A 14,497-nucleotide genomic window follows, 5' to 3' on the forward strand; every position below is an offset into this window, starting at 1 on the left:
TCTGGAAGCTCTGATGAATTCAGAAAGCTTGAAGAAAACCAGTTCTTATAATAACAGGATTGAGGCAGAGACAGCAGGCAAAAATGAGCTTCCCTTTCTTTTGAAAGAAAACCCTTCAAATGGTCTAGATGTTTTGTACCACACAGCTTCGTTGTAATTAGATGTGGGCTTGTCACCTTAGAGTTGAGCAACACTTTCTGTTTTCACTTGCTTATTACTGTACCAAACTTGATGCTGAAATTAACCATTGTATGTCTTTATTTAATGTTGGTATTTCTGAGCACTTAGCTGGAATACATTGCTTTTCTCATTGTATTTGAAACCTCCGCTTGCCTGTTTGAGATTCAATTTTATAGGCATCTTTTCAACCAGTAATTAAAAACTGATTTTATCTAATGTCTGAGATGTCCCTTGTTTGTTTCTTTGTAAATTCCTCACATTTGTTCCAGTGTAAGACAGTAGAAAATCTCAGTACACATACATCCGGAGGAGATTTATTTGAGTCATGCGGGTACTTTAGCAGAAGATAGTATCTGCACTTGCCAAAGTCTACCTCAGAACTTAAATATTCGGTAGAACTTTGACTTTCAGGGCTCCCTGTGGTTTTAATTATATCTCTTGGTAAAAGCATGATGATATAATATGAGAATTATCCATTTGGTATAGAGATACTGTAGGAAAAGTGTGCATATTCTTGTAATCAAATATATAATTATAATTTCCATAAATGAAAAAGTTTAGTGAAAGGAACATAAATAACAATTGTTGTCTGATGTTTGAATATTTCATAAATCAAGATGGAATTGTTTTTACTGGAAGAGGATTTGCAATAGAAACCCCTCGATTAATTTTGTACAGACAATGTCAAGATTTTGAGAATTTCTGTCAAGGAAGATTGAAGCAATGGCATTTCTACATCAAGGAAGTAGAATAGGTTAAGATGTCTCCAGAACAATGTATTGGGAGTTAAATAAATTTTAAATAAGTAATTCCAAATATATTTGTGTATGCTTTTATCACAGTTTTCTTTCCTTTTCCCTTTCCTGATTGAAGTTCACTTCCCAAATCCATTTTCGTTACTTGAATCAGCAATTCTATTTTCTGATAAGTCTTTGTGTTTATTTTTACAACCCCTCTGACTTTTTAATCTTCTGAGCTTTTACTCATAGTATGTTCACATAAATATTGCGCTAAAGATTTATTGGAAGCTTGGTTTTAAGTTCTTAACCTTCTACTACCCTTATCTAAACTGTACAAATTCAATGTAGCTAGGTTTTTCTGTATTTTAGTTGAAAATAGTGATCTTTTGTAAAGCAAAAGTGAAATTTGTGTGAGTGCAGATCAATACTGACAAGGCCAAACTTAAACCAGAAACTACATTTTCATAAAGATTACAGAATGTCAGATATGCTGCATGCTATGAGAAAAGGAAGCTGTTGTTTCATCTGCCTGATACAGACTATACCCTTGATATATAGCCCATAACTTAGATTATTTTTGTTTAATTTTCTAGTTTATTTCAGTTATCTCCCTTCAGCTTTTCTGTCCATTTGTTTTTCCATATAAATCATCATATTTCATATACATCATTTCTCATATAGTGTGAGTCCTAGTCTCCACTTGCATTTAATTTGCCTTACATGAAAGTGGAGAAAATATGACATTTTCTTAGAATAAGGTGACTGTATGCCTTACTCTGAGACACTGAAAACAGAGTAGAGCTTCCTGAATGTTTGTAGCTAAGGACAAAAATTGTTTGACCTGTTGTCTCATGACACTGATTATGAGCACAGCCAAGGAACTGTAGGAGAAAGCATGACAGGAATTGTGCAAATACATCCTCCTGTGTCTTTTTTCCCAGTGAGTTATTTTCTTCTGACAATGAGTTTGCACATTTTTAAAAATCCTTTAAAAACAGACACTGTTTTTGAAAGACTTCTTAAATTCTATGAAACTGTGATTACTTTTTAAAAATACTTTTTCTTTTTTCCATTTAAATCCTTTTAAATCAAAGTATGCCCTGCTTAAAAATTAAAAAAAAAGTGTAGTTTTCACTGAGTTTTAGGTCATGAAATCTGTGGTGAAAATGTGTTTTTGGTTGTATTTCAATGCAGACCTCATAGAAAATGGAAATAATTCCTTCCGGATAAATAATGTGTAAATGCACCGATGCAGATTTCAACTTATTCTTTATAGAGATACTGCTGCAGATAGAAATTGTTTGCTAAACCCAGTTATACTACAAACATTCCATTTTTTATTACTGTGTATTTTCTTCTGAATGTGAAACTCCTGTTGGTGACCAATGTCCAGCTCTAATCTGGACCAATCCTAGGATAAGCACATGTGAAGTAAGGCCCCAACATATTGCGTGCTCTTTGGTGACCATACTTGTAAATCTTTTATAATAAAAGATAATAAAAGATCTACTGAAACATAGAAATAATCAGAATCTAATAAATTTAAGGGTAATTTTATGATTTGACTTGTAAGTACAGCTCTACTGCTTCAGAGCAAGGGGCTATCTAGCTGACTTGTAAACAGGCCTAATGAAGAGAGAGAACTGGACAGGAATATATGCATATGTGATGATTATATATGTGATGTTCTCTCAGCCTCCAGCTATTTTCAGGTCAAGGGATTTCCTGAGCTCTTTGTGACCGTCTGTTTCATATCCTTCAGTGGATCTGTCTTCCAAGACTTCTCTGTTTTCCCTTGAACCCGATCCTTCAGATCAAATTTCTAACATTCACAACATCCTTTGAAAATTTTGGGTTTTTTTTTCACAAGTCTGTTGTCCATTACATGAATTACCACTGCCTTTAGCTCATTTTGAAACTGGGTTGTTTTTTCTCTGATGCACAGTGAAAATCAACTTTAATGCTTGTTTTTCACTAGATGAAAGCAAGTATTCTCGATTTCTTTTTTTTTCTAGCAATTAGAATTTTAGAAGATGCTTCTGTGGTCATGCTGTTTGCCCTTCATTTTTCCAGAAAATTCCAAGTAGTTCTAGAAGTGTTTGTTCAGAAATAGATTAATATTTACTTCTTAGAAAAAAGGTTTAGAGTTTCCAAAAAAAGAGTGGCTTCCTACCACCACTTCTCCCTAGTCTTTGACAAGAGCCAAACTATTCTTCTTTCATTATCCATAAACTTTGTGGTGTGTACTGAATTGAAACTAAAGTCAGCATAGATCTCATCCAGAAGTTCTCACTAAGTCCTAATGAGTTGCTTATTCTGTTGTGGATAAAAATGGAAAGATTTTCAATTTAAACCCGTAAGGGGTATTGTATAACTAACACATGTTACATAACTCTTAGGTAGTGCCTGACTTGGATTTGTGCCTTGAATATGTTGATGAAGATTTTAATCTAAGAAGCCTTTCCAACAACTGTAAAATAAGCTTGCTTTTCATTGCTGATCTTCAGGATAACCTATCAGTGTAAAATGTTGAGGTCTCTTAGATGAGAAAGAGATCTGAATTCTAGCTTGTTTTTTGCTTTTTCAAAGAGTAATGAGCCAAGTAGTAACTTTATTAGAGATTGAGTGTAAAAAAGTTCTAATGAGGAGTCTTTAAACAGAGAAATGTGGAGATTAATTGAGAAAAAAATATGTTGATATTGCTGTAGATTAAAAGAGGAATGAAGCCAAGCTTCAGTATGGATGGAGGTGCCATGGGAAATACCAAAAGAGCTAACATGAATAAAAGTTGCCAGCATTATCTGCTTAGTATAGCAGATAATCTGTTGGGCCTTTATCAGAATGAAGCTTTGTTGGTTTTCTTGATTTATGAAAATTCTTATTGGTTTTCTTTGTTGTTATTAAAATCTGAAAATGCTGGTAAATTGTGATACTGTTCTTTGAAAGAGAAGATAAAAGTCTGCTTCTCTTCACTACTACAAAGTAGTGAAAAGTAATCAATATGAACTGACTTTTTGCACACTTTTTTTTTCTTATTAGGTGAAATGAGGAATGATTTATACATCACTGTAGAAAGAGGAGAATTTGAGAAAGGAGGGAAAAGTGTGGCCAGAAATGTGGAAGTGACAATGCATGTTGTGGACAGCGGTGGTCAGATTTTAAGGGTACTTTTGTTGTGAATTTTTCCTTGCTGTAGTTAACCTTGATACCCTTCTTCAGAGCAAATCATCTTTTGTTGGCATTATTTAACAAATACAAAATTGATTTTAAGAGGTCTTGTGTATCTTTTGCTCTGTATAGATATTCAAAGCATTTCCATCTTATATGTTTTATTTCTGTAATCAATGTACACGATCCAGATAAACACCTAAAATCACTAATCAAATAACTAATGATTTCATTAAAATGCTGTAAAATATTGAAGCAAGATTACATCCTGGAGAGTTTCTGATTTGATAATTCTTAGTTTAATTTGAAAGTACTTTTTTCATATATTTTGTATATACTTTTTTAATATCTTCTGTATGATGTTGAGAGTTACAGGGTGACAAAATGAAGAAAGACACATACAGCCTGGTTCAAATTGCATACCTGCATGCATATTTGGAAATTGAAGTTGTGTGTGAATGCATGGAGTGCTGTGTCTGTGTGTTTTATATAAAATGTTTTTTATATATGTGCATGTATATATATACTTATAAAGAATATTAAGATTATAATTGCTGAGGAGAAAAGCTACAGTAGTAGCATAGTTTTCCCACAGAGAATTGATAGATATCCCCAAGACAAGATCCTGAGTAACCTGTTTGCCATCTTTGCTAAGGAAAGACCATTGTGGCTGTTGCATAGGCAACCCAACACATTGCTTGTTAGCAGTCAGGGGATCCGGATTTCTTTACTATTTCATGCTGGCACATATCACTGATAACAGAAAGCTCTCAGGTTTTTTTTCACGTGAATAAGGGTCCTGTAGTCTGTGCTGTTCTTGTATCACTTAAATTCTTACGTACTTATTACAGGGACCACCCTGTGTAATTCCATATCACACGTGTTGCTTAAGCCTTCCTAGTCACCCAGGTACACCTTTAAAATACTTTGATTCTCATCTGTGTGGATGATTTTTGCTGTCTTTTTTTAATCAGCAAGTGTTTAAAAATGTTATGTTAAGTAATGTGTTAACAAATCTATCTTTAAAAATTTAATCAATATTTCTTCCTCATTAGGATTTTATCTCATTTGGCTCTGGAGAGCCACCAGCCAGTGAGTACCATTCGTTTGTGCTTTACCATAACAATGGTCCCAGATGGGCTGAGCTGCTGAAACTTCCTATTCCTGTGGATAAATTCAGAGGAGCACACATCCGCTGTGAATTCCGACACTGTTCCAGTAAGCACTGATCACAACTTGTGCTAGTCCTCTCTGTTAAAGCTGCTGTCAGCACATGAATTTCCATAACACCTTGGGAAAAAGCTGCATAGACTTTATATGTTTTATAAACTTTCTCTTTATGCTTTCATGACACAGCATTTCAGGCTTGCAGCTCTGCTTAATAAAACTTGGTGCATTGATAAAGCCTAAACACAAGGAGAAAACAATCTACTTTTATTAATAGTAATAGATAGCACTGCAGCTGAAATGTATTCTGAAACAGAATTTCCAAAGGCAAATTTAGAACTTACCTAGTGAAACATTCCAAAATGATACCTGCTTCTTAGTACCTGTTTGGCAATCTGCCAGTTGGAGAAATATGTGTGCATGCTATTGTCTATTACTATAACTTGTATTTTTGCACTTTGCTTTTTTTTATTATTATTATATAAAATTCCATAATTCCCTAAATGAAGAATGTTAGAGATGATTTTGAGGGTAAAAGTGATACTACTGTTGAAGTCTATATCCATGTTTGCACAGCAAGATATACAAGTTACATGTGTTGCTGTCAAGCTGATAGAGAAACATGGATAAAATCATTAAATCTTTTAAGTGGCTGCTGTTGTTTGGCTCTTTCTGGTGAAGCAGATAATAGAATCACAGAATGACCTGAGTTGGAAGGGATCCGTAAGGATCATCGTGTCCAACTCCAATATAGCAATACTATACAGATTGCCTTTGTGGCAATCACACATGTGGAAGTATATTTGGATTTCAGGTACCTAGACTTAAAATGTAAGTAACAGATAATAAAGGAAGAAATACTCATTGAGTTCTTTTCAAGATCTATAAAAGTAAATTTTATAAAAGTAAAGCTAGCAATAAGAAATAAAGGAAAAATGAAGTAATAATGGAAAAATGTCAGTGGTGAATTTACGACCACGGTTATATGTTTTTGCACAGTTTTTTATGCAGTATAAGTTAAGTTAGATCTTTTTGTTGCAGTTTGGTTGACTGCACCACCCCAACCGCGCAAACTCAGACTCAAAAATCATGCATATATATGTTTGTATATATAAGTAAAGTTGATTAAAACTTGTTGATTTTGAAAAGATATATGGCATCTACACTCTTGTTGGCTTCAGTAAAATTTCTACATTCTCAGTTTTGTTGTCTGTCTTATATGAGGGCTGCTCCAAAAGTAATGGCTTCTATTTTGTTCTACTGGTCCACAACATCAGAGGCAGATGTTGGTGGTTTGGCAGTAGATACTGAACCTTCCCACTAGCACCCCATTCCCCTTTGTTGCTGTGACAGACAGCAGCAGGGGGACAATCTCATAAAATGGCATCTGACATGAAAGTGTATATGGAGCAAAGGTGTGGAATTGAATTCCTTCATGTGGAAAAAATAACACCCATTGACATCCATCAGTGCTTACTGAATGTTTATGGAGACCACAGAGTGGATGTGAGCACAGTGAGGCGATGGGTGGTATGTTACAGCAGTGGCCACAGTGACAGTGGGTCACTTTCACTAGTGCAAATTTTTACGACCACAAAATGCAGTCTTTTATTCATTGCTGGCAAAAAAAGTGCACAGCTAATGGAGATGACTGTTGAAAAAGAGCGTTTTGTAGCTGAGAACTTGCTCTATCAAATAGTATTCTTGTGCTCTTTGAATATGTTGCAGTTTCAATGGAAATAAATAGGAGACATTACTTTTTGAGCAACTTCCATATTTAGTTGATACATGTGTTTTGGAATTTAACCTTAACCTTAATCTTAACCTTGAAAATGTTACCTGAAGCGTAACATCCCTATGGGGAACAGTGACATCTTCAGTCATATCTATAGAGGTAGATATTTTATTTGTAAACAGAAGTGCTGAGGCTGACCTAAAATGGAGATTAATAAGCATAAGTGTCTATAGTGGATAACACCAAAATCAGAACAACTTTCTCTTCGTATTACAATAGTTATATCACATTCCTTTCTGATTTATAGTAAGATAACAAAAACCATTACAGGAGATAACATGCAGATCCGTAAAGAAATTTAAGATACTGTTAGTCTGACAAGCTGCAAACAGCTTCCAGTAAAGTTCCTTATCCAGGATTACATCCATTTATTTTGTCCAGTATTTATAATGTTAACTTAAAAGCTACTATTTATATATGTGTTTCAGCAAAAGAAAAGGGTGAGAAGAAGTTGTTTGGCTTTTCTTTTGTGCCCCTGATGCAAGAAAATGGGAGGACTCTGCCAGATGGCACCCATGAACTCATTGTACACAAGGTAATTTGAATTAGAAATCATTAACTATAATGATTCCTCTGGAACATACTATAAATGCCTTGAAGCATTAGGTTGAGAAAGTCTGTATTCACAACCAAGTGAGTGATAATCTTGTCACCAATAAAATACCCGTTGCTGATTGTTTGTTTCCTGTTACAAACTGCAATTGAATCTAGGTGTGCATTTCAGTGCAGCAGTAGTACCATTAAGTCTTATTATGTTACATTATATTTATAATACATTTCACAAAGTTAAACACACTGAGTGATGATACCCACTTACTGAACTGCTGAAGATGGAAAATAAAGCTATGATTTAAGCAGATCCAATCAGTGTTATCTTTTCTACATATTTCTATCTTGTGGAGTTTCTTATTTGTTTCCACATTTTCCAGTTATCTCTTAGTCCAGAGGGCTTGATGCGCTTCCAGATAGATTTAAATTTTATGCATCATAATTCATATCTATTAACTTGGCATAACCCATACAAAGTTACTACTTTGTTATGACTCCAATGTCAGATATGAAGCTGTAATTCAGAAATGAAGTTGCAACAGGCGTTTCCCATTAGTGAGAACTATCCATGAAAGCAGTGAGCTGGAAAATGTGCTGGAAAATATTATCTATTCATATGACAGCTTAATCTAAGTTTCCCATCTGAAACTAGTGTGTTTTAGTTAAAGAATGTGCCACTTAATTTTGTCGATAAAAAATGATCTTCAGATAGCTTCTATGGATAAAAATTATTAATAATAGCAAAGACAAAAAATTGACATGTGTCTTTATATTGATTATGTATATGAATGTGTGTGTGTGTATATATATATATATATATATATATATGTGTGTATGTGTGTGTGAGGGCTGCCCTGAAAGTAGTGCTTCTCATTTTATTCTGATCACCCATGATGTTGGAGACAGATGGCAGTAGAGATTCAATCTCACAGCAATATACCATTACATTTTCTTGCTGTGAAACAGATGGCAGCAGAGAGGCAGTCTGACAAAATGGCATTTGACGTGGCAGTGCATGTATGAAGCAACGATGTGCCATTGAATTCCTCCATGTGGAAAAAAATTTTGTCCGTTGACATTCAGTGATGCTTGCTGAACATATATGGAGTCCAAAGAGTGGATGCGAGCACAGTAAGGCAGTGGGTGGTGCTTTTCAGCATTGGTAACAGTGGCAGAGGGTCACCTCTGCTGGTGCAGATGTTTAGGAGCATGGCATGCAGGCTCTTGTTCATTGCTGGCAAAAATGCACAGCTAATGGAGGTGACTGTTGAAAAAGAGTATTTTGCAACTGAGACTGTTCTCTGTTAAATAGTGTGTACTTGTGCTCTTTGTTGCAGTTTCCATGGAAATAAATAGGAGGCATTTCTTTCAGAGCAACCCATGTGTGTGCATGTGTGTGGGTATATTTATTTATGTATATGTATATATATAGATAGATAATGTTTGTTTAGAATGGCTTGGTGAAGTTTTTTTCTGAATCAGAAAAATATGTGAATATTTTATTTAGGACATTTTCTAGTAGTAATGCTATTTTAAAATACTTTCTAATGTATTGAATGCATTGTAAAAGCAATTTTTCATACCTTAAACTGTACTTGACTGGAATTCTATACTTCATGAAATTTCTTTATTCAAAACATTACATGCATAACTGCATGGTGTTTGTTGCTGGTGCATATGCTTTGAATAGAAGCAATATTTAATGAACTCAACTTGTTAGAGTTCATTTGTATGAAAGCCTTAGAAATTCTATGGTTTCTGGCAAAGAAACAATAATTTCAGGAATTGCATACAGTACAGTGATTTTAATTGTTTTTTTTTTTCACAGTGTGAAGAAAACGCAAACCTTCAGGATTCCAGTCGCTACCTCAAACTCCCCTTTTCAAAGGGAATTTTCCTAGCAAACAACAGCCAAGCAGTAAAAACCACTAAAGAGTCCTTCTGGATTACATCCTTTCTCTGCTCCACTAAACTCACACAAAACGGTAGGTTATGTTGATTATTTAAAACATCATGAACTCAAGTGAGTGTGATAGTTAGCCTTTTCTGTGCCAAGCAAGGATGGATGTACTCAAAAATAGCTTATGTTCTATCCGTTCTACAGACTAGTTTTCTCCATATTTTTAATGTCCAGATGGAAACCAGTGCTGCGTGATAAACCACTAATTTTATGTAGTTCAAGAATGCTTTTAAATTAACATGATTTTGGAATCAAATGCAGTATTCTTGGAATCAACTATCAAAACCCAGCTGCTTTACAAAACATCTTAATCTGTTTATTTTATAGGTTTTATGAAATACTTATTCTAGGCCTTAGGCTGTGGCAGTTTGGTTGCAATTAGCTACATATTGCTTGCCTATTCTATCACTTCTTTTCCTTTATATCTACAAATACTACTGCTTAAGACAACCTCATACATGGATATTACGAGTGGAAGATGCAAATACATGTGTGATGTACTCTTTACCATTGCTCTGCATAAAAATCTTAAAATTCTTGTTTTTTGCCACAATAACTACAATTTATAACTGAAACAGTTTCCCACAGTCTTCAAAATATGGTGTATTTGTTTGATAATACATTTATGACCTTTTATTGTATTGTCACAGTGTTATAATATTTTTTTCTGAGCTATTTATTTCATTTTTAAGATATTGCTTAGCTACCTCTTGTGCTACCTCTTCACATATATATGTTGATAAAATTGCTAATTGCTTGCAAATTGATTGTAGGTATATAACAACAACTGGAGCAGCTTTGTAAGTGTGAATAGTCATCTTAATTTTCATCATTAGAAAGCAAGTTTCTGGAGTAGAACTATATGTAAAGGGTGAATTGTCTGTTTCACTGTGCACATCCAGTCTGTATTCTCATAACAGTTAGCTTCAAAGTAATAAGAGTTAGTCAGTAGAAGATATTACCCAAAGATGCTAATAGGCAATCATAGGCTAAATTTACTTCAGTTAAAAGCCTTGATTTAGGCAATCACAAGAACCTCCTGACGCTTATGCATGCCTGAAAGTGCTGCCTGGACTGAAGTGTTTCACTGATGAATAGTTTGGGTGTTGGCTGAAGTTATAGGAACTTCACTAATTTATGTTCACAGTACAGGAGTTATTGAATAGTTGATGTAAAAAGATGTGTGATGTAGGGTATAAAATTTCCATATATATATATATATATATATATTTACCATATACAGAGTAAGAGGGTGTAGAATATCTGAATAATATTGATCCCCTTTTCAGCCCTGAAAGAGTTAACAATTATTTCAGCAGTACTTCAGAGGGTGGAAATATTTTCAATAGACAGGCTCATATTTTCTCCAAGGATCTTCTTTGGGAAGTTCATCTTGGTGAGTTTCCAAATCCCCATTCTTTTAAACAAAAATTTGCCAAAATCTATTGCATGCTCAAAGAATGAAAATAGAGCAAAGCATGTGGATATTTGGTTATTGTGAGCATTGCTTCAGTTACCCTGAGTGAATGTAGCATATTTTTAAAAAACAAAACAGGATTAAGAAGATCTATATATTTACTTTTTCAGTAAATATCTGTAGCAGTATCTCTAAAATTTCTGATTATTTTTTAATCTGTTTGGAGATTTTTCTGAAGTTGTCAATGATTTGCATGTGTCTACAAAAAAAAATTGAAATGGAAATCTTGCTGTTGGTCTAGCTGTGGGGTAATGGAAGACCCCAAACCAGATTTGTAAAGTGTGACTGAATTAGGCCATAGCTTTACAAACTTGCTGGGAAATTGTACTCAGCTGTCCTTCTCTCACTGATTGTTCCCACTTGCCATCAGCATTCATGAATATTAAAATTATGAGGAGCGGGAGAAGGAGGTTGTTGCCCAGTTGTTGGGAGCCATAACTTCCTTACTGCACATTCTTTGGAGTGGATTTTAGGATTATTTCCAAGCTGTTTTCAGAGAGCTTCTAACAGGGCACTCTGTGCATTCATCAGCAACTCTTGTAAGAACATGTCCTTGTTTGATCTGTCTGACTGTTATCTTTCTTTAGCTTGATCTTTAGTCCTAGATTGTTATTCAGATGATGTTAGTAAAAGAAGTACACCTGCTTCTTACCTGGATTTCATCTGTATTTCAGTTATAATTCATCTTTTGAAAGAACAAAGTAAAAGAGAGAGCAAGAGAGAATATAGTATTTTTCCACTGACTAGCTGTCAAAACAGTCCTATTTCGCTTTGACATTTAGGAAGACTCTGCCTGCCAGAGTGTCAGGATCCATCCAACAAGTTGAGTATTTTAGCATGTTGGCATCCAGTCATTTCTCAGCAGTCATCCAGTCATTTCTCAGCAGTCATCAGCACATCTTCAGTAAGCAGCTGCTCATCAGCAGAGCAACATGCCATACAGCATGTCTCTTGCAATGCAGAGGTGTAATCCATCTATCTACATTAAAAAAAAAGGAAAACTCATGATTTATAAAACAACAGTAACGAGGAAAACTTTTAAGAGTGACCACCCCCTCCTCCCCCCCCTTGGGTAGGTGGAAAGTGTTGGCTGCCTACTGAAAAAGAAATAGGGATTTCCAGTTCTGAATTTCAACTTTTTCATTTTGAATGCTGCACCAGGCTAACTTGAGATTTATAGGACACAGATGGAAAGACCACAAACCTGTTCCTTATACACCTTAATCTTTTGTTTCACCTAGTACTTTGGATTTAAATTTAAATTGCTTTGAGAAGGGAAGTTGTTTTCTTTGGTAAGGGTGGTAGCTCAGGTGTGAACAATTCTAAATGTACAAATCAGCTCATGATATAGAGAAGGTATTGGAAATGCTTTTCCTCTTCAAAAGAGTGTATCAGCAGCATTGGCTTTTTCCAAAACTGTGTTTTCATAGTGGGCTTATTTTAGAAGACAGTTTATATTCTCATTTCTCTTAATACATGACACATTGCTATCCCTTCTCCTTGTGATTCACGTCAGATTTTCTATTCATGTCATTTAAGCTTAGGCTATTCACTAATGCTATCTCAGCAATGTCTTCCCGCCTTTGCATTTTCCTTGAAATACGTGCTTTGAAGTGAGTGTCTTACATTTGCTTTCTTCTTTTTTTTCTTTAAATCCTCCAACAAATCCCTAATATTCCATGTCAAGTCTACCCATCAAGTACCTCCAGCAAACCTGCAAAGAAGTACTTTTCCTACTATGAACTGACAGCTTTAACTAGTTTCACTGGTCCTCAGTTTAAGTAGCGGTTTAAAGAAAATAAAGTGTAGAAGTCCATTTAATTATCCAGAAGACAAATGAAGCTCAGTAGGGATTTGTTAATGCTGGTTTCTTGAACATACTTGACAGAAGGAATAATACCTATCACTTGTTCTTGATTGATGGGATGTTTCCCTGACGCATGTGGAACTTTTCCTCACTCTCAGTGGAACTTAAGTGGCTCTCTTAATCCAAACCATTTCGCACTAGCACACTGAAGCAAAAAAAAAGGAATGTGTAAATGTATTTAAAAAAATTGTGCCTACTAAAGTTAACTAAAGCAGCAAAACAGTAGTGGAATAATGTGTAGAAGGTTTGCTACTAACAACTTTGGCAAGACATGAGGTACATGTGGAGGTGTATTTAATATTACTAAAGGCAGAAATGCTACTTCATTCCTTGTTACAACTGAAGGAACTGGGGCTGTTTAGTCTGGGGAAAAGGAGGCTGAGGGGAGACCTTACTGCTCTCTTCCAGTATCTGAAAGGTGCTTACAGCAAGAGTGGAGTTGGTCTTTTCTCACTGGTGACAGGTGACAGAATGAGGGGAAATGGCCTCAAGTTGTGCCAGGGTAAGTTTAGGTTGGATATCAGGAAACACTTCTTTACAGAAAGAGTTGTTAGGCACTGGAATAGGCTCCCCAGGGAGGTGGTTGAATCACCATCCCTGAATGCATTAAAAAACCATTTGGATGTGGTGCTCAGGGGCATGATTTAGCAGAGGGTTGTTAGAGTTAGGGTAGTATGGTTAGGTTGTGGTTGGACTTGATGATCTTTAAGATCTTTTTCAACCGGAGTAATTCTATGAATCTATGAGAGAGTTCAACTTCCTGGGGCAAACTGGGAAAGAACTGACACAAAATGGGTGTGAATCAAATGGAATTTTAGTGTGAAAGTGGGCTGTGGTAATTAGAACCCAAATAGTTGCTGAACCAAGAGGAAAACTTGCTATTATCTACTTAGTTTGAAATAGTGGGGTTGTTTCAAAGGAGCTGAACAAGTAGAGCTGATTGAAGGTTTGAACAGTGGTTAAGGTTTTCTTTTTCAAGAAGCTAGCCTGGATTTGTGAAATTCTGAAAAGCTGGTCAGTGAAATGGGCCAGTAGTATACTTGAAGATAAATATGAGTAACTTCTGTGCTCTGAACATGACTTGGAAGGAATACTGCAGACCTAACTGAGAGAGTCACAAGTGAAAAATGTGAGGAGTAAGCAGGGAACCTGCAGCAGAAAGCAGAAAAATAACAGCAATGTGTCAGGGTTCAGCTGGGGTCAGCAAGAAGTGAAAACTGTTAAAAAGCCAAGCCAACTTGCAAAAGCTCTGTTTTTGGGTGTTGAATGGTGTTGAACATTAAGTACCCAATCCAATACCAAGCTGGGATTTCTTTTATTCTGTTTCTGAAGCTGAAACCAACAACATGTGATTTAAGGATAATAAATACAGTACCTCTACTTAAGATAGGAGAAAGAGCAGATAACCTTATCTGGGCCATCATCCTCTAATGAATTTTATGAAAGTATTTACAAGAATTCGTGGATGAAGTAATGGACATGTAGCTAAATGGAATATGCTAGATATGCATAGATATTCCATCAAGATAAGTTTGTAAAAGGCATTTCATGCCAGAATAAACTTCTTAATCTTTCTTTACTAAGGCTATTTTTT

At 35.2% G+C, this 14,497-nt stretch overlaps 1 protein-coding gene across 1 annotated transcript in view; it reads left to right on the plus strand.

The window, feature by feature from the left end:
• Positions 1–14,497, plus strand: part of DOCK4 (dedicator of cytokinesis 4) — a 176,247-nt gene that overhangs the window by 79,730 nt on the left and 82,020 nt on the right. The window contains 4 exon segments of the mRNA XM_031552130.1: positions 3,960–4,084; positions 5,144–5,306; positions 7,479–7,585; positions 9,428–9,584. Coding sequence (XP_031407990.1) covers positions 3,960–4,084; positions 5,144–5,306; positions 7,479–7,585; positions 9,428–9,584 — 552 coding nt within the window.

Source organism: Meleagris gallopavo, chromosome 1 (assembly GCF_000146605.3).
Source record: "Meleagris gallopavo isolate NT-WF06-2002-E0010 breed Aviagen turkey brand Nicholas breeding stock chromosome 1, Turkey_5.1, whole genome shotgun sequence".
NCBI lineage: Eukaryota > Metazoa > Chordata > Aves > Galliformes > Phasianidae > Meleagris > Meleagris gallopavo.